This window comes from Ochotona curzoniae, unplaced genomic scaffold (genome assembly GCF_017591425.1).
Source record: "Ochotona curzoniae isolate NIBS_2020 unplaced genomic scaffold, NIBS_Ocur_1.0 contig_4501, whole genome shotgun sequence".
NCBI classification, from domain to species: Eukaryota; Metazoa; Chordata; class Mammalia; order Lagomorpha; family Ochotonidae; genus Ochotona; species Ochotona curzoniae.
In genome coordinates this window covers 7702321-7724169 of record NW_024466307.1, presented here as the reverse complement: position 1 = coordinate 7724169, position 21849 = coordinate 7702321, and the positions used below count along the sequence as shown (strand labels likewise).

Here is a 21849-nt window from a genome sequence, read left to right as displayed (position 1 = left end):
ATATAAGTGGTATCTGGGTCACTCTGTCAGTCATGGGAAAGGGTAAGCCATTGGGAATGTGAAGTTTCATATGCTCAAACCTCTAAAGACACAACAGGTGCCGGGGTGAAGAATCATGCTGGTTCTCCCTGGATCCTCTCTTGCATCCTTTAGGCATCATGTACGTCACTTCTGTGTAGGCCTTGCTCAGAAAATTGCTGTTCCATCAGAAGACCATTTTGGGAGAAAACTCACGGAAAAAACATCAAGTTCTCTAGCTCAGTGGCTCTTTGTCCCTCGTGGAGTATTGGAAATTTAGGGAGCTACACAAAAGAATAATTCCAAACCTACTCTCCAGGAGGGTCTTACTTAATTGTTTTGGATTATGGTTGGGCAAAAATATTTTATAAATTCTTCAAGGAGACTGTAACAATATTATATCTCTATCACATGATAACCATCTAGCACACCTAAAGGATCAAATAATGATTAGAAGAGGAAAGGAAGGAAAATTGATAAAGCATGTAAATTAAATATTTTCTAGCACATTGGAAATGAAAACAAGTAATTTCTAGGTGCGAGCTTGATTTGGGCTGGTACTTGCCTCAGAGGGCATCTCATGAGTACAGAAGTGGGAAAATGCCACTTACGGAGAGGGTGCTGTGGGGACAGGGGTTCAGGAAAGAAGTTGACTTTGGGTATGATGGGCCTCAGGAAACACTGGAGGTACTGACATAGTTTTAGAACTTTAGGTGTTCCTAAGTTGTCTTGATTTATATTGGCCAATTTTGCCTACCTCTTAGAGATGCTAAAGGCATATGTTTAACACTGTGGTTACAATGCCAGTTGAGATACCTGAATCTCATTTTAGACTGCTTGGGTTCAATTCCTGGCTCTGCTTCTGATTCTAGCTTCCTGCTAATGTTTACCCAGGGAGGCAGCGGGTGCTGGTTCAAGTAGCTGGGTCTCTGCAACAAACATAGGAGTCTTGGACTGAGTTCTTGGCTTCCTTCTGTTCCAGCCCCAACTACTGTGGGCATCTGGGGAGTAAACCTAGGGAGTGGGATAGATCTTTCTGCCTTTCCAACAACAACAACAAAATGAACATTTAAAAACACCCTCACAAGCTTGAACAAAGAAATAGGTTGTATGGGCATCTATTTCATTCAATTACAATTGACCTATGACACAGTGTTGATTTAGTAAAATTTAGTCCGAAGATGTCAAATATGAAGTTCCTAAACATAGGCTTGGGGGCCTGGGCTTGTGGAGAGGAACCGTGTGGATGAGAAGTGCCTGTGGAGGACTTGCAGGATGTGTGTAAGTAGCAATAGGGCGTGCTGAGCTCGGGAGCCCAGGGAAAGTGGCAGGTTTGGAGTTTTTATCCCTTTTCCCTTTTAGTACTTAAATGGTAATTTGAAAGTTTAGTGATTGCATTTAGAGTAGTCATTCGGACTTAGAGAACATTTGAAGAATGAAAATTGAAACCTAAAGTTTCCTTTGAAATCAGGCATAGTTTTGTTTTCTGCAAAGCTGCATAAATCCGAAGTCTGGAATAATATCCCAAGCACTCTTCCACAAATGATTCCTTTGGAAGCATCAGATGAATGCCCTGGTCTTGCAGACAGGCAGGGCACGTGGCTCCTGGCAGGTATGGTAAATGTAGTCCTTTGCGAGAGGATGCCCAGAAGAGCTGGGACTGGGCCAGGTGGAAGGCAGGAGCACAGTAGTTAATTCAGGTCTGCATCGTGGGTAGCAGGGACATACCTGCTTGAGCCAGCACCTGCTTCCCAGGTGAGCCTTGGAAGGAAGTTGGAATCTGGAATTGAGCTAGACCCACTCCCTTGCAGGATGTGGGGATCTTAGATGCTAGGCCAACCACACACCCTCCTTGGTGATTCTTGTGTGTCCCAAAGTTGTAGAGTATTTTTATTATGCTTGTGTCTTGGACTCCTTCACTTAAATATTTATATTGCTAAAGAAGCCTAAGTCATACCACTTCTAAAGCTTAATTCTTTCTAATTACTTCATGTACCTATAGCACTTCAACCAGAACAGAGAATAGAATTCTTTTAGGACTTACTCCTAATATTGGAAACATTTTGAAAATTCATGATGTATTCTACACATTTTTAGCTGTAGAGTCCATAATTGTTCCTATTTATTTGTATAATGCCATTGTTTTATATCCAGGAAAGCAATTTCCTTTATAGGGCTTCCTAGTTATCAGCAGGCATACTGTGCTGGTCTGAATTTCAAAGGAACAGGAGTGCTATGTAAAGAAAATGAGTTATTATTAAGCCCATAATTGTTTGGACTTGCTATCCCTTAACGACTAATTCCGACTCCGGTAGTATTTGAGAGTCTCTCTCTGTCTCTCTTTCTTTCTCTCTCTCTCTCTCTCTCACCCCCACCTCAAGTATATAATTCTCCTGAACTGAAGGAATAGTGAAAAGCTCTAGTTCATTCTAGCTGTGTCCGTTTTTTAAATTTTTATATGAAGTGATCAGTTTTCACATTTCACAATCCACAGTAATACTTCCCATTGTACTGCCCACATTCCACACAAACCCTCCTTTTTTCCCTAAATTTTACAATGCCATATTTCCATTTCAATTTACATTCACGGACTTATCAGGTAAAGCTATCCACACATAGCAAGTAGAAAATTAAAAGAAAAAAACTGTTCCTCAAGAGTATAGAAAAGACTACCCAATATCGAGATTCCAGTTGTCTGTCTCATAGATTGCATTTCTTTGTGCTATTCATTCACTTGCAGAAGACATCATTTTTTAATGGCAGTGCAGTATATGCAAGTATGTTTTCCACAATTTCTTTATGGACATCTTGATTGATTCTCTTAGCTTTTGTGAAGTGAGCTGGGGACGGAGATAACTCTCATATGATTTCATTTAGTTCAGGTAATTCCCAGGAGGAGAACAGCTAGGTCACATGGTAAATCTACTTTCCTATATTTTAGGGCTCTAATATACTCTCCCATAATGATTGTACTAGTTTACATTCCCAGCAATACATGATTGGGGTAACTTTCCCCCTATATCCTCCCAGCTTTTACTGATTTCTGCTTTCTGGCCATTTTAATTTCGGTGAGGTGAAACCTCATTATGGTTTTTACTGCCATTTCCATGATAGCTAGTAAACCTGAGCATTTTTTTGGTTTGTTGGCCATTTGTTTTCATCCTCTGAAAAATGCCTGTTCGTGCCCTGTGCCCATTTGTTAACTGGGTTGTTTTGCTGTTGTTGAGTTTCTTGAATTCTCTATATATTTTGGATGTCTATCTACTCAGATAGTTTGCAAATATTTTTTCCCATTCTGTTGGTTGCCTCTTCACTTTGAGGGTTTATTTTGCAGTGCAGAAGCTTCTTCACTTGATAAATCCCATTTATTCATTTATTGTTTTAATGATGCATCCAGAGTCTTTTCCATGAGATCTATGTACACATGTGTATCTTAGAGCATGTCTCCAATGATTTCCTCTAGAAATCTGATGGTATCAGGTCATAGACTTAGATCTTTGATGCATTTAGAGTTGATTCATGTCTAAGGTAAAATAGGAGTTTGTTTCCTCTGCATGAATACATTAAATTTTCCCAGTATCCTTTGTCAAGATTCTGTCCTTTACTTCCCAGTACGCCAGTCTCTTTTGCACAGTTAAGGTATATGATTATCACATATATATACATAAAATCTGTTCACATCTATATATTTTCTCTTGAGTCTATTATTTTTTAAATTTTATATCCTTTTATGACACAGTTTCATAGGCTCTGGGATTCCCTCAGCCCCTCCCCACACATCTATATATTAATATATAATATATCTGTATTACGTGTGTGTGTATGTAGTGCTTTGCATATGGGCTGTCTTAGAAAACATAAGATATTTGTCCTTTTGGGATTGTCTTCACTAGGCATAACAGTTTCCACTTTGGACCATTTTGCTGCAACCAGCAAGGTTTCATTCTTCTTTGTGGCTGAGTAGTTGTCCATTAAGTAGATGTGCCACAGTTTTTTTTTCAATCTATTCCTCTGTTGATTGGCCTCTGCGTTGATTCCATGATTTTACTATTGTGAATTGTGCAGCTATAAATATAGGGTTGCAGGTTGTGCTCTTGAGTGCAGATTACATTTTTTATATATTACCAGGAGAGGGATGGCTGCTCATATGGTAGGTTAATTCTCAGCTGTCTGAGCCCTCTCCATACTGACTTCCAAAATGGTTGTATTACGTTCCCACCAACCGTGATTCAGGGCATCTTTTCCCTCCACATCCTCACCAACAATTGGTGTTTGCTGATTTCTGTATATCAACCATTCTTGTTGGAGTTAGGTGGAATCTCATTATAGTTTTTATTTGCATTTCCCTAATAGCTAGGGAATCTGTATTTTCATGTGTCTGTTAGCATTTTGAATTTCATATTTTGAAAAATATCCATTCATGTGCTTTGCCAATGCTTGTTTTCCTATTTTTGAGTTTCTGTGGTTCTTTGTATATATTGGATAGGCCTGCTATCTGTAGTGTGAAAGGATTTATATCTAATTCTGTCAGTTGCATTCTCACTTTACTGGTGGTTTCCCTTGAGGTATAGAAGCTCCTTAGTTTGATGTAATCCTACTTGTAGTTTTTGTCTAATTGCCTATGTTTTTTGTGTCTTTTCTAAGAAGTCTGCCCATGCCCACTTCTTTTAGGCTGTTCCCTTTGTTTTCTGCTAGTAATTTGATGGGTGTCTTTTGTTTCCATGTGAATTTTTGCATTTTTTAGTTCTGAGAATGTCATTGGGCTTTTGATTGAGAGCATGTTGGATCTGTAGATTCTGTTAGATAAAATGGATATTTTGGTGTTGATTCTACTGGTCCACATGCAAGACAGATTTCTTCATCTTTTAATGTCTTCCTCCATTTCTTTCCTCAATGTTTTGTAGATCATGGTAGAGGTACTTCATGTGATGATTGGTTTTATGTAAGGTTGTTTTCCATGATTTTTAATGGGAGTGAAGCCATCCAGTCCTGGATTTTTCTTTGATGGGAAGGGTTTAATTATTGATTCAATCTCTGTCCTGGTCATAGGTCTATTTAGATTTTTCATTACCTCATGATGCAATTTTAGTAAATTGTATGTTTCCAGAAATCTATACATTTCTAGATTTTTGATTTATTGGCATATAGTTACTTGTAATATCTTCTAATGATTCTTTGTATGTTTGTGATATACATTGTCATTTTTTCTTTTTCAACTCGAATTCTAATTTACATTTCCCCCCTTTAATTTTTGATTTGACTTGGTGTATGTGTTTTGTTAATTTTTTTCAAAGAATTAGGTCTTTGATTCATTAGGTCTGTCTTCTTGTGCATTATTCATTTGGTTTCAATTTGGTTTATTCCATAATTTTAATCATTTCTTTCTGTCACTATGTGTTTTATTTGCTGCTATTTTTCAAGTTTCTTCAGATGTGTAGTTAATTTATTTCCCTGGTGCCTTCCTAGTTTCTTGATATAGGCACTGATTGTAATGAGCGTTCCTCTTAGCACTGCTTTTTCTGTGTCCTATAATTTCTTATGTGTTTATGCATTCATTCATTTCAAAGAATTAAAAAATACCTGTTTAGATTTCTTCTTTGACCCATTGTTCACTCAGTAATATGCTGTTCTAAGTGTTTGCATATTTGACTTCTTGGTCTCCAGTTTCATTCCCTGATAGTCTGAGATAATACATGGCATGATATTAGTTCTTTTGTGTTTGCTGAGGATTGTTTTTGTGGCCTAGAATATGGTCTATTTTAGAGAAGGTTTCACATGTTGGTGAAAAAAAAAGTGTATCCTGGGTCTATAGGATGAAAGGTTCTGTGGATTTTAAGTTTATTTGTTCTATTATGTAATGAGCTCTGTTGTATGATGAGCTTCTGGCTTACTGACAGTGGTGTGTTTAGATTCCCTACTATTACGTGTAGTGGAGTCTATCTCTCTGTTAACGGTTGTTTTACATAGCCAGGTGCCCTATCATTTGCAGATGTATTACTGTTATTTCATCTTGCCAAACAGATCCCTTGATAATTATGTAATGCCCTTCTTTGTCTCTTGTTAAAATCTAGTCTGATATTAAACTGGCTGCACCAGTTACATTTTTCTTTCATTGACTATTTTTTAAAAAGATTTATTTTTATTGGAAAGGAAGATATCCAGAGAAAAACAGAAAGATGTTCTGTCTGCTGGTTCACTCCCCAAGTGGCCACAATAGCCAGACCTGCATCAATCTAAAGCCAGGAGCTCTGAGCTTCTTCCTGGTCTCCTAAGACTCTGGGCCGTCCTCTATTGCTTTCCCAGGTCACAAGCAGGTAGTTGGATGGGAAGTACAGCAGTTAGGACACAAACTGGTACCTACATGGGCTCCTAGGATATGCAAGGTGAGGATGCAGCTGCTGTGTCTGTGCTGGGCCCTTGTTTTCCCTTTTCATTGGCCTGGAATATATTTTCCATCCTTTCAGTATTATTGTATATTTTGGGGTCAAATGTATTTATTGTAGGCAACAGAGATAGATCCTGGTTTTAGATGCATTCAGGGTTAATACTGACAGGTAGCAATTTAGTCCTGCCATTTTAACATAGGGTTTCTCAATGTTTACTTTAGGTTTCACTTTCGTTGTCTTTGGTGTCATTTTCTTTTTGTGTCTGTAGCACATCTTTTAGTAACACTTGTAGGGCTGGTCAAATAGAAGGGAAGTTTTTCAGTTTTTGTTTGCTTTGGAAGGTTTTAATTTCATTTTCATATACAATTGGAAGCTTTGCTGGGTATATTAGTCTGGGTTGACAGTTTTTTTCTTTTGGGTTCTGGATTATGTCTCTGCAGTGTCTCCTAGCCCGTAGGGTTTCTGGTGAGAAGTCAGCTGTGAGCCCGGCTGGTGTTCCTCTGGGTGATCTGGTATTTCTCAAATGAACATTGAAGTATGTGTTCTTTATGTTCGCCTGAAGAGAGCTTGATTGATTCGCCACGGTGAGGATTGCTTCTGTTCATGTGTTTGGAGCTGTCTGACCTTTTCTATATTTGGATTTCTCTTTCTTCAAGTTAGGGAAGTGTTTGCTCATTATTTCACTAAATAGAACTTCCAACTCAGTTTCTTTCCTATACCTTCAGTACCTTCTATGACGTGTATGCTTACTTGTTAGTGTCAATTCTTGGATGGTTTTCTTAACTTTGATTTCAATTCTAGATTTTTGCCTGTCTGGACACTTTCTCATAAATTGTCTTCTAGTTCTGGGGTTCTTTTTTCTTCCTTACTCAGTGTATTGTTGAGCCTTTCCATTTTTTTTTAACTTGTGCTATTTTTCATTTCTAATAACCCAGTTTGATTTTGTTTCAATGCTGCTATCTCTTGTGTAATGCATCCCTTAGATTTCTTGCATTCCGGGATCTGCATCTTACTATTTTTCAAAAGCTTTATAACAGTTTTTTTTTTTTAATTCTTTAATGAGCAGTTCTTCAGTGTCTTCCTCTTCCAGTTCTGAGACTGAACTGCTCTTGTGGTCCGTTGCAGGGGTTGGTGAGACATCTGTTTCTGTAATTCAGATCAGTGGGTTTCTTCCTTAGGTGGATTTTAGCTTTAAGCTGTGTTGTTCACAGGCTTGTGGACAGTCTGTTTTATTCCTGCTCAATGCTTGCTTCCCTGTTGGTTCTTGATGAAGACAATGGTGGGATGCTTTTGCTGCTCCTTTGGGTGAATCAGCCTTAGGCTTCCCTGCTGCACTCCTACCCAGGCCTTCACAGCCAGTGCTGCCTTGGCTGTCTCTCTGCGCTTCCAGCTGCTGGCTGTGCCACAGCCTGCTCTGTTTTTCTCCTGCGGATGGTTCCAGTGGTGCCTGGAACTGTGCCTGGTTCTCTGCTTTCCAGTCTATACTATTCACTGTAGAACAGGAGTGTATTTTCTTGCTGGAACCTGCTAGAAGGTAGGTCGGTGGCATCCTGGACCCACTTTGTGGATGGAACCTGTGGAATGCTAATTTGATGGTGGGACCAGTGAAATGTACTTCTGGCATTCATAACTTGGAAGTCTCAGCTGGATGTATCTCCCTAAGCTTGGTTGGCCTGTGCTCAGCTTGCCAATTCTCCAGGCACTTTGTAGTCTCCCTATGAGTTCTGCTCAAAGTGGAGGCTGTGAGGGTAAGGGGTGTGGTGTTCAGCTCTACCCATTCCCTTGCCTATCTGCAGGGGCTTTGCTGCTCTGGCTCATCCCATGTTTACACCAAAAGATTGGCTGGACCTGCTGACTTGAATTGCCTGCTGCTTCTCTGGTGTTTTTCCTTCCCTCCAGTCACTGTTGGGAAATCTGGCTGCTGCTGTGCCACTCAGCTGTCTCCTGCTGCTTCCCAGTGCCCACGAGTCCCCAGCCATTTCTGTCCACACCTGTGATGACCTGTCCACACCTGTCACTCATGATTGTACTTTGCCTGTTTTCCTCTACCAACCTTTTACGGACCAATTAGTCTTTGCCCTAATCCATCATCTTGGATCTCCACTTCTGTTGATTTTCTTTCTAGACAATCTCCATTATAAAAGCAAGGTATTCAAGTCTATTATTGGATTGGAATCCATGTATCCCTTTATATCCATTAAAGTAATTTTTTAAATAGCCACATGCCCTGACATTGGCTGTAATCTTGTTAAATTGATTGTTGATACCTTAATGATTATGTAATGTCCTTCTTTTTCTTTTAATAGTTTTGTGTTAAACATATTTTGTCTCATCAGAATGGCTTCACCTGTTTTTCCTTCCCGTTGCCGTGGGGTATCTCTCGTCCTTTCAGTCTGTGTATATCTGCTGCTGAGGTGTGTGTTCTACAGGCAGCAAATGGATGGTTCTTTTTTTTTTGTTTATTTTTTCTTTTTCAATTAATTGCATTGCGTTATGTGACACTGCTTCATAGGCTCCCCCCATGGTGGATTCCTCCCCCTTGGTGCAGTATTACAGTTCAAATTCAGTCAAGATTCTTTCTTTGCAGGCATAGAGTCCAGCTTCTCATTGTCCAGATAAATTCAGCAGTTTCTTGGAGACCATCTCTGGTCTGAAGGCAGAGCTGACAGAGTGTCATCCCAATCAATTAAAGGTTCTTGCTTTTTAATCCATTCAGCCAGTGTGGGTCTTTTGATTGGATCATTTGGATTATTTGCACTCAGGATTATTTTTGAACACTAAAGACTTGGTCCTATCATTCTTCCATATCACTCCCTTCCTTCCTTCGTTTCTCTCCCTTTCTCTTTTTTCTTTTCTTTTTTCTTTCTTTCTTTTCTTTTCTTTTCTTTCTTTTTCTTTCATTCTTTCGTTCTTTCTTGATTTATTTAATTTTTATTGGAAAACTCAGATTTACAGAGAAAAGGAGAAACACAGAGAAAGCTCTTCCCCCACACTGGTTCACTCCCCAAGTGGCCACTAGGTTGGAGCTGAGCCAATCCAAAGCCAAGAGCCAGAAGCTTCTTCCGGGTCTCCTACAGGGGTGCAGGGTCCCAAGGCTTTGGGCCGTCCTCGACTGCTTTCCCAGGCCGCAAGCAGGGAGCTGGGTGGGAAGTGGGGCTGCCAGGATTAGAATCAGCGCCCATATGGGATCCCAGCATATGCAAGGCGAGGACTTTAGCCACTATGCTATTGTGCCGGGCCCTTTCTTTCCTCCCTCCCTCCCTCTCTCTCCTTCCTTCCTTCCTTCTTTCTTTCCTTTTCCCCCTTCTTTTCCTTTTTCCTTCCTTCCTTCCTTTCCATTTTCTTCTTTTTTTCCCATAAGCACTCTCATTGTTTCCTTTGGGTTTCCTCTCTGCCTCTACCAAGAGATCTTCTATTTTCATATCTTTCATTGTGGTTACCATTTTTATTTTTCTGTGTACTACATTCTTAAGCATCACTTGTAGGGATGGACAAATGGTAGCGAATTCTATCAATTTGTTTTGGAAGGTCTTATTTCACCTTCATGTATAGAGCTATCTTGGGGTGGCTTTTTCTCTTTTGGGGCCTGGACGATGTCTCTCCATTCTCTCCTAGGGCTTCTGATGCAAAGTCAGCTGTTAGTCTAATTAGTCTGAAGGTAAACTGGTGATTCAGCTGCTTGTTAGACTCTTTGTTTTATTGTTGAAAGTTTGACTGCATTGCATAGTGAAGGTTGATCATGCTTGTTCTATGTGCTTCCTGCACTTGGATGTCCTTTATTTCCGTGCATTAGGGAAATTCTATGCCACTGTTTCACTGAACAAACCTTCTAATCCATCCTCTTCTTCTTCCTCAGGAATTCCTAAAATAATATATATTTGATCGCTTGATGTTGTTCCATAAATAATGAACAGTCTTTTTAGCTTTTCTGATTTTTAATCTATTTTTTTGTTGTTGTCGGGATGAGATGTTTCCAAGATTTTGTCTCCTGACTCCAACGTTCTTCCTTACACTTCCCCAAGCCTGTTATTGAGGCTTCTGCTTTATTTTTTGCTTGACATATTGAGTTCTTCATGCCTAATGTGCTTGATTTCTCTTCACAGTCTCAATCTCTTTGCAAAATGTGTATCCATATAATACATGGGTTTCTTTATTTCAATTTATGCATTTTGAGTATTCCTGTGATAATTTTTCTCCATTAATTTTCATGGATTTCTTCCATCTCTTCGTCTTCCTGATATTGAAGAATTGTTAAATTCCGTCGTGCAGAGTCATAATGGCTTCCTTGTTTTTGTCTATTTCTGCACCTGCTTTTAGACCTTTCCAGGAGGACATGCACTTGTTCCTCCTCTTGTGTTTATCTTTGAACTATGCCTTCTGTAGCTTGGTGGAGTGACTGCTCCTTCAGTAAATATCCACAGGTGTGTGCTGGGTGTGGGCAGGGGACTGTGAGCTGAGAGCCCAGATCAATACCAGGTCTGGGTGAGTCGGGAGTGATGCCCGAAGTAGGTGTGGTGGGTCTCTGGTCCGCACACGGGAGGCAGTGCTCATGACTATCATTAGCCCCACTTCCTCATTTCCTCTTCCAAAGTGGTAAGCACCCAAGGTTAGTCCAGCGTGGCTAAAACCTCCACCCATGCCAGTGCCAGAACCACACTGTGATATTCTCTGTGTGCCCAGAGCCACAGCTTCATGCCACACACTAGGAAGAAGCCACTGAATGCCTACAGCTTTTGCAGAGATGCCCACGCCCACAGGTGCTGAAGCTGCCCTCAGCCTGGTAAGCCTATCCCAACCAAGGACATCAGAGGCACCTGCTGTCCTGGCTATCTCGGAGTACTCTCAGTGGCTTGCACGGCTGTGCTTCCCCTCCAGGCTCATAGAAGGGTGGGCTGTGTCCCTATCCCACAATCTCAGGTGCACATGCCACTCCTGGGCAGGCCACCAGATGAAACTCAGTGCAGAGCATGGGTTTGTCCTTTAAGCTGCACCACCCAATTGCAGCCACCTGTGCGGAGCCAGGACCACAGCAGCCATGTGACCTTCACTTATCATGTTGCAGGTCATTCCCTACTGGTCTAAGCGCTTTGCAGGAGAGACAGGAGTGTGATCTTCCCCACCCTAATCTGACAGAACTCTTCCGTTCCTCTGGCTCCCACCCAGACGTGCAGTCAGTGTGATTCAAGAGATTCTATGCCAGGCCGTGCCACCGGTGCCTCCGGCTGTGTGGTCCACGCTCACCTCTTGCTCCAGATCTGTTTTCTAATCCCCAGTGCCCTGTCTCTTACTTGTGGTGAGCTGTGGCTGGCCCACACGCTGCCAGCAGAGGTTCTGATGAGCTGTCCTCTTGTCCCCTGAAGCTTTCACTGTTTCCTTTTGCTTCTTCACCAAGATTTCTGTCACTTCTAGAACTGCTGCCCTTTCCCATTCCAGAGCAGCTAAATTAGTGTGGCTGTCCCCTGGTCAGCCATCTGGGTCTCCCTGTGTCTCCTACCAAAACCATTCACTATGTTCAGAACAAAACACATTCTGTGCCTTCACCACAAACACAAACTGTGTTGAGAACACTCAATGGTGGAATATCTTTTTGCAACATTGAGGATGGAAATACGTTGACAAAAATCCTCAATGGCAGAAAATACTAAGTACAGGAGCAAAACTTGAATTTAGTAAACTTTTTGTAAAACTTTAGCCGCCTGATAGGCCCATGCCTATCGGGAGAATCATGAGGATAGCAAGATCAGATGTTTGCAGCTGGGAAGTAGAAGGACAATGTGAGAAGAATCCATCAAATTCTTTGGTTCCAGCCTGATGTTCCAGCCAGCAGTAGTGCTCAGCCCCAGGCCTGCCTCTCTCCCTGCACCTGCAAGCTGGCCTGTGGCTTCTGCTTCCATCTTATGTGGTGGAACTGCAAAGTCAACAAATCCTTTGAGGACCCAGGAACAGGCTTCCCTTGCATAACCAGCGCATCTGGAGACTCGACAGTCCTTATACTGACCCCGGTGGCTGCTCCAATCTCAGTGTCAACGTATGCGGGTTAAAGAATAACTAGAACATTTTAGAACTGTAATCAGCCTTAAATAAACTGTGGCAAGCAGATAAAAACAGAACGAGAACCATTTTCATCCCTCTGATTTCCCTTCCTGCCACCGCTAATCCTGGGCTGGACGTTTCTTCACCTGTCACTCCCAAGAGCCACATCATTACCAGATGATGCTGTAGGTATTGGAAAGAACTGGCTGAACAAACATGACCCATCTTACTTTTAAAAATATCCTTTTCCCGTATTGAGCACACAGATACGGTTCAGGTTACCACTAGGGCTCTCCAGAGCGTTCATAGAAAGATGGGATTAACGGATTTTTTTTTTGGTGCAAATTTGAAATTACTTGCATTCATACATCATTAACTTTGGATTAAAATCATTATTCTCCTCCTGGCTTCATCCTTGCCTGATCCCAGCTGCGGTGTACATCTGAGGAGTGGACATCTTCTCTTCTGTCTTTCAAATATAAATAAATATCTTCTAAAAATTAGTTACTATTTCAAATATGCTTGTCCTTTGCCAGAGAAAGAGGAGGTCTTTCCACATTTCAGTCTTGATTAGTGGAAAGTGATGTCTTTAGCAAGATTCTTTGGGTTGTCTTCAAAAGTAACAATATGATTGAAGGTGGGAGGGCCTTGGCTCCGTCGGCAACTGGCTCCTAATGGCAGGCTGTGGAGGCACTGGCAGCAAGTGGCAGTGAACTCTGGGCATGCACACTCCAGTAGGCCATGCTTCCTCTGCTTGAGAGGGTCCTAGGCCCAGCTGCTCTGTGATCAGAAACCACCTGCATCTGGGGCCTGTCTCAGAGCAGTTCTGACAGGAGGTGTGTTTGGCACAGGCTCTTACTATCTTAGCATAAAGGTTTGAAGAAAAAAATAAGACACTAAGAAAACCAAGTGCAATACAAAGAGAACACAGGAAAGGGGCCAGCATTGTGGGCACAGCCGTGGGGGCTGCTGCAGCACCAGCACGCAGTATGCGCCTCAGTCCCAGCTCATTCACTTCTGATCCAGGTCCCTGATGCGCACAACTGCATCAGCGGCCTAAGAGAAGCCCTTGACTGGAGCCTGGCCTGGCCACCTGGGGTGGGCGCCGCGGCAGTAAGGCATGAATCTCTAAGTGGAAGATCTTCCTAGCAGTCTCTCCCTCTCTAACTCTGTCTTTCAAAGAAATAAACTAAGCACGATGATACAGAAGCAGGGACATTGCCAAACAAATGCAAGGTTTCTCTTGGCAGAGGAAATAAAATGTGATAGAGGAGGGGACGACGGGGGATGATGAAAAATTTTTGGAAAAAGGTAAAGGTGATGGCTGTGTTACATCGCAAGGGACAATGTAAATGTAATGAGTGTCCCTGAATTATACACAAATTAGAAAATGGGTAGAATAGCAAGTTTTGCAGTATATAGCTATTCTGCCACATTTAGAAACACCAATCATATGCCAAACATCATTATGCTGCGCATTTCGTGTGGATTTGCTTTATGGAATGTGAATTCTATCCCAATAAAACTGTCAAAGAGATGTCAGAGAAAAAACAGGGTCAGCTTATTGAAAGAGCAAAGCCACAGGCCACGTGTCACCGGCCCACAGCCTTCCAGTTTCCAGGGCTTCAAACTGGGTTTGATTTACTATTTCCTCCAGCGCTCTGCTTCCCTGGCAGGTGACTCGTGTTAATCTACACGGGGAGGAAACAGGATGGCAAACTGTTGCTGCTGTTGGCACATGAAGCCCATTTTTCTTAGGGCTGTGGCTTGTGCAAACCTTGGCTTTCCCTCTCAATATCTAACAGACTCACACATCATGGCAGGGTCAGCCCTTATGATTTCCTACCAAGATGGCAGTTTGGACAGTCATAGAAATCCCACTAATCTGAAGCCAAGTAAGTTTCCTCCCCTCCTCTCCACCCACGGATCATACTGTTTTGCTAATTTTCTCAAATTCTGACAATATGCATTTGTGAATGTAACCACTGGCCAAGCACGCGAGGAAGAAGGTGGGGCAGGAATTCTTTGATGATTTATCAAGAAAAACCATGCCGCCTCACTGATCAGAGCCCCCATTCACTGATGCATTCCCCCAGCCGCCCTTGATATTCAGGGCTGAGCTGAGCTGAAACCAAGAGCTGGGAACTCAACCCAGCTCTCCCACGTAGGAGGCCGGAGCTCAGCTGCTTGAGCCATGCCTACTGCCTGCTGCGGTCTTCCTGAGTAGCAAGATGCAGTCAGGAGCCAGAAGGGACTCCAGGTCCCTAGGGCCCCAGGTACAGGAGACCGAGCTGCCAGACCAAACTCTGCTTCTGTCCCACTGCAGGTTTCATACAAAAGAAAACTGCAATTAATCATCATGAAAGAGTATGCAGGTGTTCCCATTGTGACTCCTAAGGAAATTAACAGAGCAAAAAATATCCTCCTAAAACTTTTAATTTTTTCTTGAAATGATACTGATTTTTACAACAGTGTTTAAGAACTAAAAAATAAAAGGTTAAGAAAGTCTTCCTCAGGATACACTTTAGCTATTGAGAATGATTTTTCTGGAATCAGTCAATGAAATCATTAGGAACACGGCAGTGTTTGTTCTGGGAGAGAATTTACGATTTCTCATTCCAAGACAAAGGCAGCCTGAAAACTCCAAGACATTTTTCCTCCAAAACATCCTTTGCCCTGCTTGAATGATCCTCTTCTTAGCTTTGCAAAAAAAAAAAAAAACCAAAAAAACAAAAATGCTTGATGGAGCTATTTTTAGCTGGGGACAGAATATTCATTCTGGAAAAAAGTGTTCAGATTCCTCATATTAAAAGCAACAGAAATACATAGTGTTGATGAAAGACTGCAGTTTGTCACTGACCCTTAGGTGTGGTGTCACTCACAGGTCATGGATCAATCGGTAAGTCAGGTCTGCTAGATCCCCTAGCAGACGGCCAGTGCCTGCCACTGAAAGGCCAACGCAGGGCAGACTCAAAATTCAATACACCTGCAGCAGGCCAGGTTTGACAAAGATCATTTTGTGGGGCCTGTGAACAATATCATAAATATACCAAAGGCTCTTGGTGATAGGAAAAAAGTTTCTCCACCTCTTCTATCAAAGCTGAACATCACAGGGTGTCTGATGCCATCAAGAAACAGGGGTCATGGTTTTGGCCCAGATGAGAAATAATGAGCCGAGATGTCACTGAGTAGATTCTATTGCTTTTATTCATTATGAACTTCATTAAGCAGTATTAGCCATGTAGGAAGATTAAAAAAAAAACAGCTAATATTCCTGTAATACGTACATCCTACTAATCGACATAAGTGGATCCAGTCTTGTACTCTAGTAGTGAATTTTCATGTTGCATGAAGGTTAAGACACAAATAGACTTCTGGGTTAACCATCAGTAGAGTTCATAGATTCCTAACTCACTGCTGTGTGTCCCGAATGGGTGTTCGCTCAAAAGGCAACAGCCATACAAACACATCGTCTTCGCTGAGGAGGTTGGTGAGGGGCTAGAGGTGGGTGTCGGCGATGGGGATCCTCCGGAGTTCCACGATCTGGGAGTCGGTCAGGGTGCCTCCCTCCTGGCTGCCCTGGCCGGATTCGTTGTCACTGACACTGAGGCCGGCACCTGCAGAAGGAAGCGCAAACGCCAGCCAGCTTACACAGTGCATTCAGGGTCAAGTTCCATGCAGCCCCAGGACTGTGTGTTTGGAATGCCGTTAGAGAATTTTAAATTAGTCTTGGTCATTCTTTTAGAAGAAAAGATTGATTTCTAAAGACATAAATTCAGGTTCTTTATCTTTTGGGTTTGTTCTCACGTGGTGGACGAGCATCATCTAGAAAACCAAGCGGATGATCTGAAGTTTTTCAGCCGTGGGTGGGATCTGTTGTTACAACACATCCTAGTGCCTAATCTCACGCCGCCAGGCCTGAAAAGGTCAAAATGTCCCTGCTTCTCCAGGAGAACAAAGGAATTGTCCCACTCGTGTAGACCCCAGGGAGCTGATGGGACACCCATTGAGACTCTGCCGGGCAGGGGGCTGAGAACACCAGCTGCGGACACTTGGACACTCTGAGTCTTCTCAGTGCCCCTGAGACACTGGCTCTGGATGGTCAGGTGCATAACACCCAAACAGAGCCATCCAAGACTGCAAGCAGTTCACTGCTGATTCCTAGAGGCAGTGCCCGGGAGCTCCATTGGAAGGAGACTCCACTGTGCACTGCTTTTTTCCACAGCTCAGTATGGTTTCGGATACTTAGAACTATGGTAGCCTAGCGCTCCTGTTCTTTTGTTCAGTAATGTGGAAGAGCACCAACTCGTCTGTGTGTGTGTGCATGAGAGACTAGGACATGCTACTGACAACCTCCTCCTTCCTCTCTGCTGGGCACCAAATTCTGCAAACAAGATCGAGAGTGAAAAGCCAGGAAGTGGCCTGGGCAGCTGAGACTTCCCTTTCTGTCTGAAGCACAGGGAAGGCAAATCTGCAGGCCTGGCCACTATGGGAGGATGGTGCATTAGCTTCCTCTTAACCGACATGGAGACGGAAGTGGGACCCTGCCGTGATGTGCCTGTAGTGCCATCCTCCCTCCCTTGGATCTTTGTCCTTCATGCCCTCTCTGCTGGAGGCTGCTGTTGCAATTCCACTTCCTTCCTATGCTTTGCTGACATAGAATTTGCCCGTGTAACCCTCTGCCTGCTGACTCTTTGCAGAGTCAATCTGCTTTGTCTTGCCAGACCTGCTGTGGTCTCAGCCCTGCTTCAGGGCTTCCAGTATCACTCTGACTTTTGCCTGCCCTCTAACCTTAAGTCTCAGTATTTCTGGGCACAGAGAGCAGATGACCACTCCACTGGGAGCTGGCATGAGTTACATCATTCATCTCCCCTCCCCCTTGATATTCATCGTTGGATCTTCCCTTGTTTCTTTCCATTGGCCCTCAGTGGGCTCAGTACCTCCTCCTCGCTGGGATCAAGCTGGTAAAGATCTTAGGGCCTCAGTTACCTTCTTGTAGAATGTGCCCTTGTCAGCTTCCTGAACGCCCGTACAAGTGGGCCAGTTTGCCTCCCTTGCAGAGAGGTAATGAACCCTTGGTCATTCGCAGGCATGGAAAGAGATGCTTTTGGGACCCCGTAAATGCCATGCATGAATCCAGAGAGCTCAGTGAGAGCATCAGCAGGCTGGCATAGTGGCTTCCAGGGCTACTCATGTTTTGTCTTGAACCATGAACCTCCAAAACTGTGAGCCCTCCTTTCTTTAAAAGTAGTTTGCTTTCGGCATTGGTTCCTATGTGAACCAAAAGTAGATTGGTTGGTAGGAACTAAAAAGTGTCCTTGGTTGTTGAAATGAAGAAAGCCAGAGGCTGGCTGCCTGCAGGATGTGGCTAATTCTAATGCTGGTCTCTCTGATTGCCTAGCCTGTTCTTGGTCTTCCATATCAGCTATTACGTAGGGGTAATGAGATAGAGTGATAGGAAGGGCCTAACGTTTTTGTTGTATTCTGAGGGAAATAAGTCACCATGATATGGTGGAGTACTTGTCCGACAAATCAGTGAGTTCTTAGGAATATTTGGAATCTTGTTTTTTTTTTTAATACTCTAGGACTTGTTTTTTTTAAACAGAAATATTTGTTGGATTTCTAATCAGGAAATGTCCATGACGACATGACCACGGGATTGGGTGAAGCCAAGCTGGTGGTGGTGGTGGGAGGGACTTACGGCATTTCAGGGTAAAGTGCCCTGTAATTTTGATCCGTAAGCTCCATGCTTGACACTACAGAAGCTTGTCAGCTCTGGAGAGCCACAGTAACCCCAGTGCTCAGTGTGCTTCTGGTTACAATTTTAGCAGAGAGATCTTCCCTTTTGGTTTAGCCTCACCTTTGCTGTGGGCTGAATCTACTCCCCTGAGCTTGTACTTTCTGCTCCTAAGTGATGGCCGTTCTACTCTCCTAAAATCCTGATTTGGGACACCAATGATGGATTAGATCATTTTAGTAACAGTAATGATGATAATAAAAACAGCAGTGACTAGGCTATCTCTGGTGTTGACCCGAGTGTTGCATTTGCTTGTGGAAATGCTGATGTACCCCAAGACAGCTGCTGGCTGGAGGATGGGATGTATTGTTTTGAATAGTAAAATGTGGTTTTACCTGAAAACAGCAGCAAAGACTTTTTCAAGAAATTTCTTTTTATGTCTAAAAAAAAATCAATAGTAAAAAAAAATTTGATGAAAGAAGTGCATGGCATGTTTTGGGACCAGGACTACTTTTGTTAAAATCAACTATTTTCATACACTTGCCTTTACTGTTATTTTAAAACATGCAAGAAAGTCTGTGCTAACACAGTGGCTTCAAAAATACTGCTTGCTCAGTTCACAATTGAATTGTTCCTGTTAGATATGGACTTGGAGACAACCAAGACACATGTGAAAGTTTGGAAAGAAGTAATGGTGTTTTCCAACTTGGAAGCTGGCCACTTGAGCTTCCTGGATGTCTAGTCTTTCTGAGTCAATCTTAATGCAAAACTTAAAACATCTTAGTCAAAATAGTGTCAGATCTCCTGCCTGCCTGTTAGGGCCATGGTCTTCAGACCTTAAGTCCTTTTGGCTGCACTTAGGAAAAAGAGAATCTCCTTAGAGCATCTAAGTATTCTAGTATGTGCCCGAATAGTTCCAAATCGTTCTTGATCAAAAGATGATGAGTTCTGAGAGAGACTAGAAGGCAACAGGAAACGGTGTCAGTGGCTGCTACAAGGCCCCTTAGCTCAGTTCTGCTTTCTTAAACGGCCCCATGCAGCCTGAGACCTGCACACTGTTGATGATTCTAGAGTCACTAAGATGAAGCCCAGGCATGCAGTCCTAGGCTCTGGCCCAGGTCTTGTCCTGATCCTGACTTAAGCACATTAGTCAGTCCCACTTCCGGGTCCTATGTGGAATTTGTACTTGGGTGGGAAGTTTTGGTGACTTACTCCTGTCTTAGTATAAACACTGTGAACAGGCTAGTACAGGAATTAGTGGAGGTGAAGAACATTGGATAAATCTGATGAGCAGCTATTAGAATTCAAACATGAATGCATCTATTCCCATTTGATCCTATCCAAGAGAATGCATTCTTTTTTGTTCACCTAGAAGGTTTCTGTCATTAAGTGTTTTCTGTTGGGGAGCCAATGCTGTGGCATGGTGAATAAAGCCTTCCCCTTTGGTCCATGGCATCCTTCCATGTGGGCAGCAGATTTGAGTCCTGGCTGCTCCACATCCAATCCAGCTACTTGCTAACATGCCTAGGAACACAGCAGAGGCTGGCACATCTGCTTGGACCGACCCCTGCACCCATGCAGGATCCTGATTCAGCCTGTCCCAGCCCCAGCTGTCGTGGCCATTTGGGGAATGGGTGAACAGAAGACTCTAACACTTTCAGATAAATATTTTAGATATTTAGAACAATAATTATTTTTGACATTTTGTTACTGTCAGGCATACTATAAAAACTAACTTGATATTTAGAATCTTCAGATTATAGGATTTTTTTTAAGGTAGAAGAGAAAATAGGAATGGACTAGCTCAGTTATACACAGGAAGATGTGGTTAAGAAATTTAGCTAAATTTACTAGGAAGTCTAGCTGCTGGCTGCCCTATCTACCAGTGTAACTCATACATACTCAGGAGGGAGACCCTTCCCATTGGTATTCCTCTGACTGTGGAACATGAGATCTTTTGCAGAGCAGGTGATGTGGGAAAAGTAGCAAAAATGGGAATGTGTGTGTGTGTATTTCAAAAATTATATTGTGATGCAAAACGCTTGAAATCCCTGTAGTTTTTCATATTTTTGTGGGCCTTTTGACAATCCTTCATCCACATGAATTTTAAAAGTTGAGCATTCCCAGATTTGTAACACAGCCTCTTTGAAGAGGATACTTATCTTGTAAGTCACTTAACAATACGTGTAGTATTTTTGTAAATGTTGATGTATTGAGCTGCAGACCAATACTTATTCTAATGATAACTTAGCAGATAAGTACTGGACACTTGAAAGTCCCATGATCACACGCTCATACACACAAAAATAATTTAACAGGCTTGTTTTGTTGAAGCCAAGCATGCATAGGTGAAGAGAAAACAAGTTTCAGGCCTGACAATATATTACAGTAGGGTGCAATTCCAAGGGGAAGTGGAATGGAACTATAAACTTAGGAAAGATACAAGAGAATGATGTAAAATTCCAGCTGTTAAGGGAGAGGTCTCCTCATAGATTTTAATCAATAGCAGTGATATCAAATTGTTACGGATTGAGGATATGTCTGTTAGTTTGAAAGATCAATGTGGGATTTCTATTTTAAAATATCAAAATTTAAACCTTAGTGGAAATTATGAAAAATTGGAATGCCTAGATATGTGCATTGAGCTACAGTTTTATTTTGGGATTCAAATGAAAAAGACAAGTGCTATACCCAGTACTTTTTTGGAGTGCCTCATAATTTGCAAACAGATGTTACAGAGCCGAGGCAGACTGCAAAAGCCACTGACAAGGGTCTTATGAACAAGGAAGGGTTCGTGTCCGAAGAGGCAGCACTAGGCAGCTCCAGTCAAACTATGCTGTGCTAGATTTTTCTAAAAGTTCTAGGATTTCATGGGACACCTCAAAATTTTAAATATTAGTTCAATAAAGTTAAAACATTATGTGATTAAGGGGAAGAGGTTGTTGGGCTGAGTGAGGTCTCTGGGTCAATTGCAAATTCGGCATGGACAGGACTGGCTGGCATGTGGGGTGTTCTTTTTTTTTTTTTTAAAGATTTATTTTTATTATTTTTTCATTGGAGAGGCAGATATACAGAGAGGAGAGACAGAGAGGAAGATCTTCCGTCCGATGATTCACTCCCCAAGTGAGCCGCAACGGGCCGATACTATGCCGATCCGAAGCCAGGAGCCTCTTCCGGGTCTCCCACGCGGGTGCAGGTTCCCAAAGCTTTGGGCCGTCCTCTGCTGCTTTCCCAGGCCACAGGCAGGGAGCTGGAAGGGAAGCGGGGCTGCCGGGATTAGAACCGGCGCCCATATGGGATCCCGGGCGGCAAGGTGAGGACCTTTAACCACTTGCGCCACCGCGCCGGGCCCTTGGGGTGTTCTTTATTTGACCATTTCCTGTGATGGAACACGACCAAGGGTAGTGCCTGGTTATTATGGAGCCTCTTCTAAAAATACAGGGAACCTCTGCTGGAAATTCTTTTAGTCTTTTAAAGTCTTCATTCCCTAACGAGTCGAGAGAACTCTAAGGAATGCTAAACTAAATCTATAAGCAAGCAAGTAATTCCATACATTCCTGAACCAAATGCATGTAGTATTTGCTCCATATATAGCACACCGTTCTAATTTAATTATGCTCTAAGAATTCATTTGCTTTCCGTCGTTAGAACATCAACAACTGGCAGGCAACACTG

At 42.6% G+C, this 21849-nt stretch overlaps 1 protein-coding gene across 1 annotated transcript in view; it reads right to left on the bottom strand.

The window, feature by feature from the left end:
• Positions 1-15714: 15714 nt before the first annotated feature.
• ADGRV1 (adhesion G protein-coupled receptor V1) overlaps positions 15715-21849 on the bottom strand; it is a 366107-nt gene continuing 359972 nt past the window's right edge. The window contains exon 90 of the mRNA XM_040985862.1: positions 15715-16054. Coding sequence (XP_040841796.1) covers positions 15936-16054 — 119 coding nt within the window. The 3' untranslated portion in view covers positions 15715-15935. The remainder of the gene's footprint in view (positions 16055-21849) is intronic.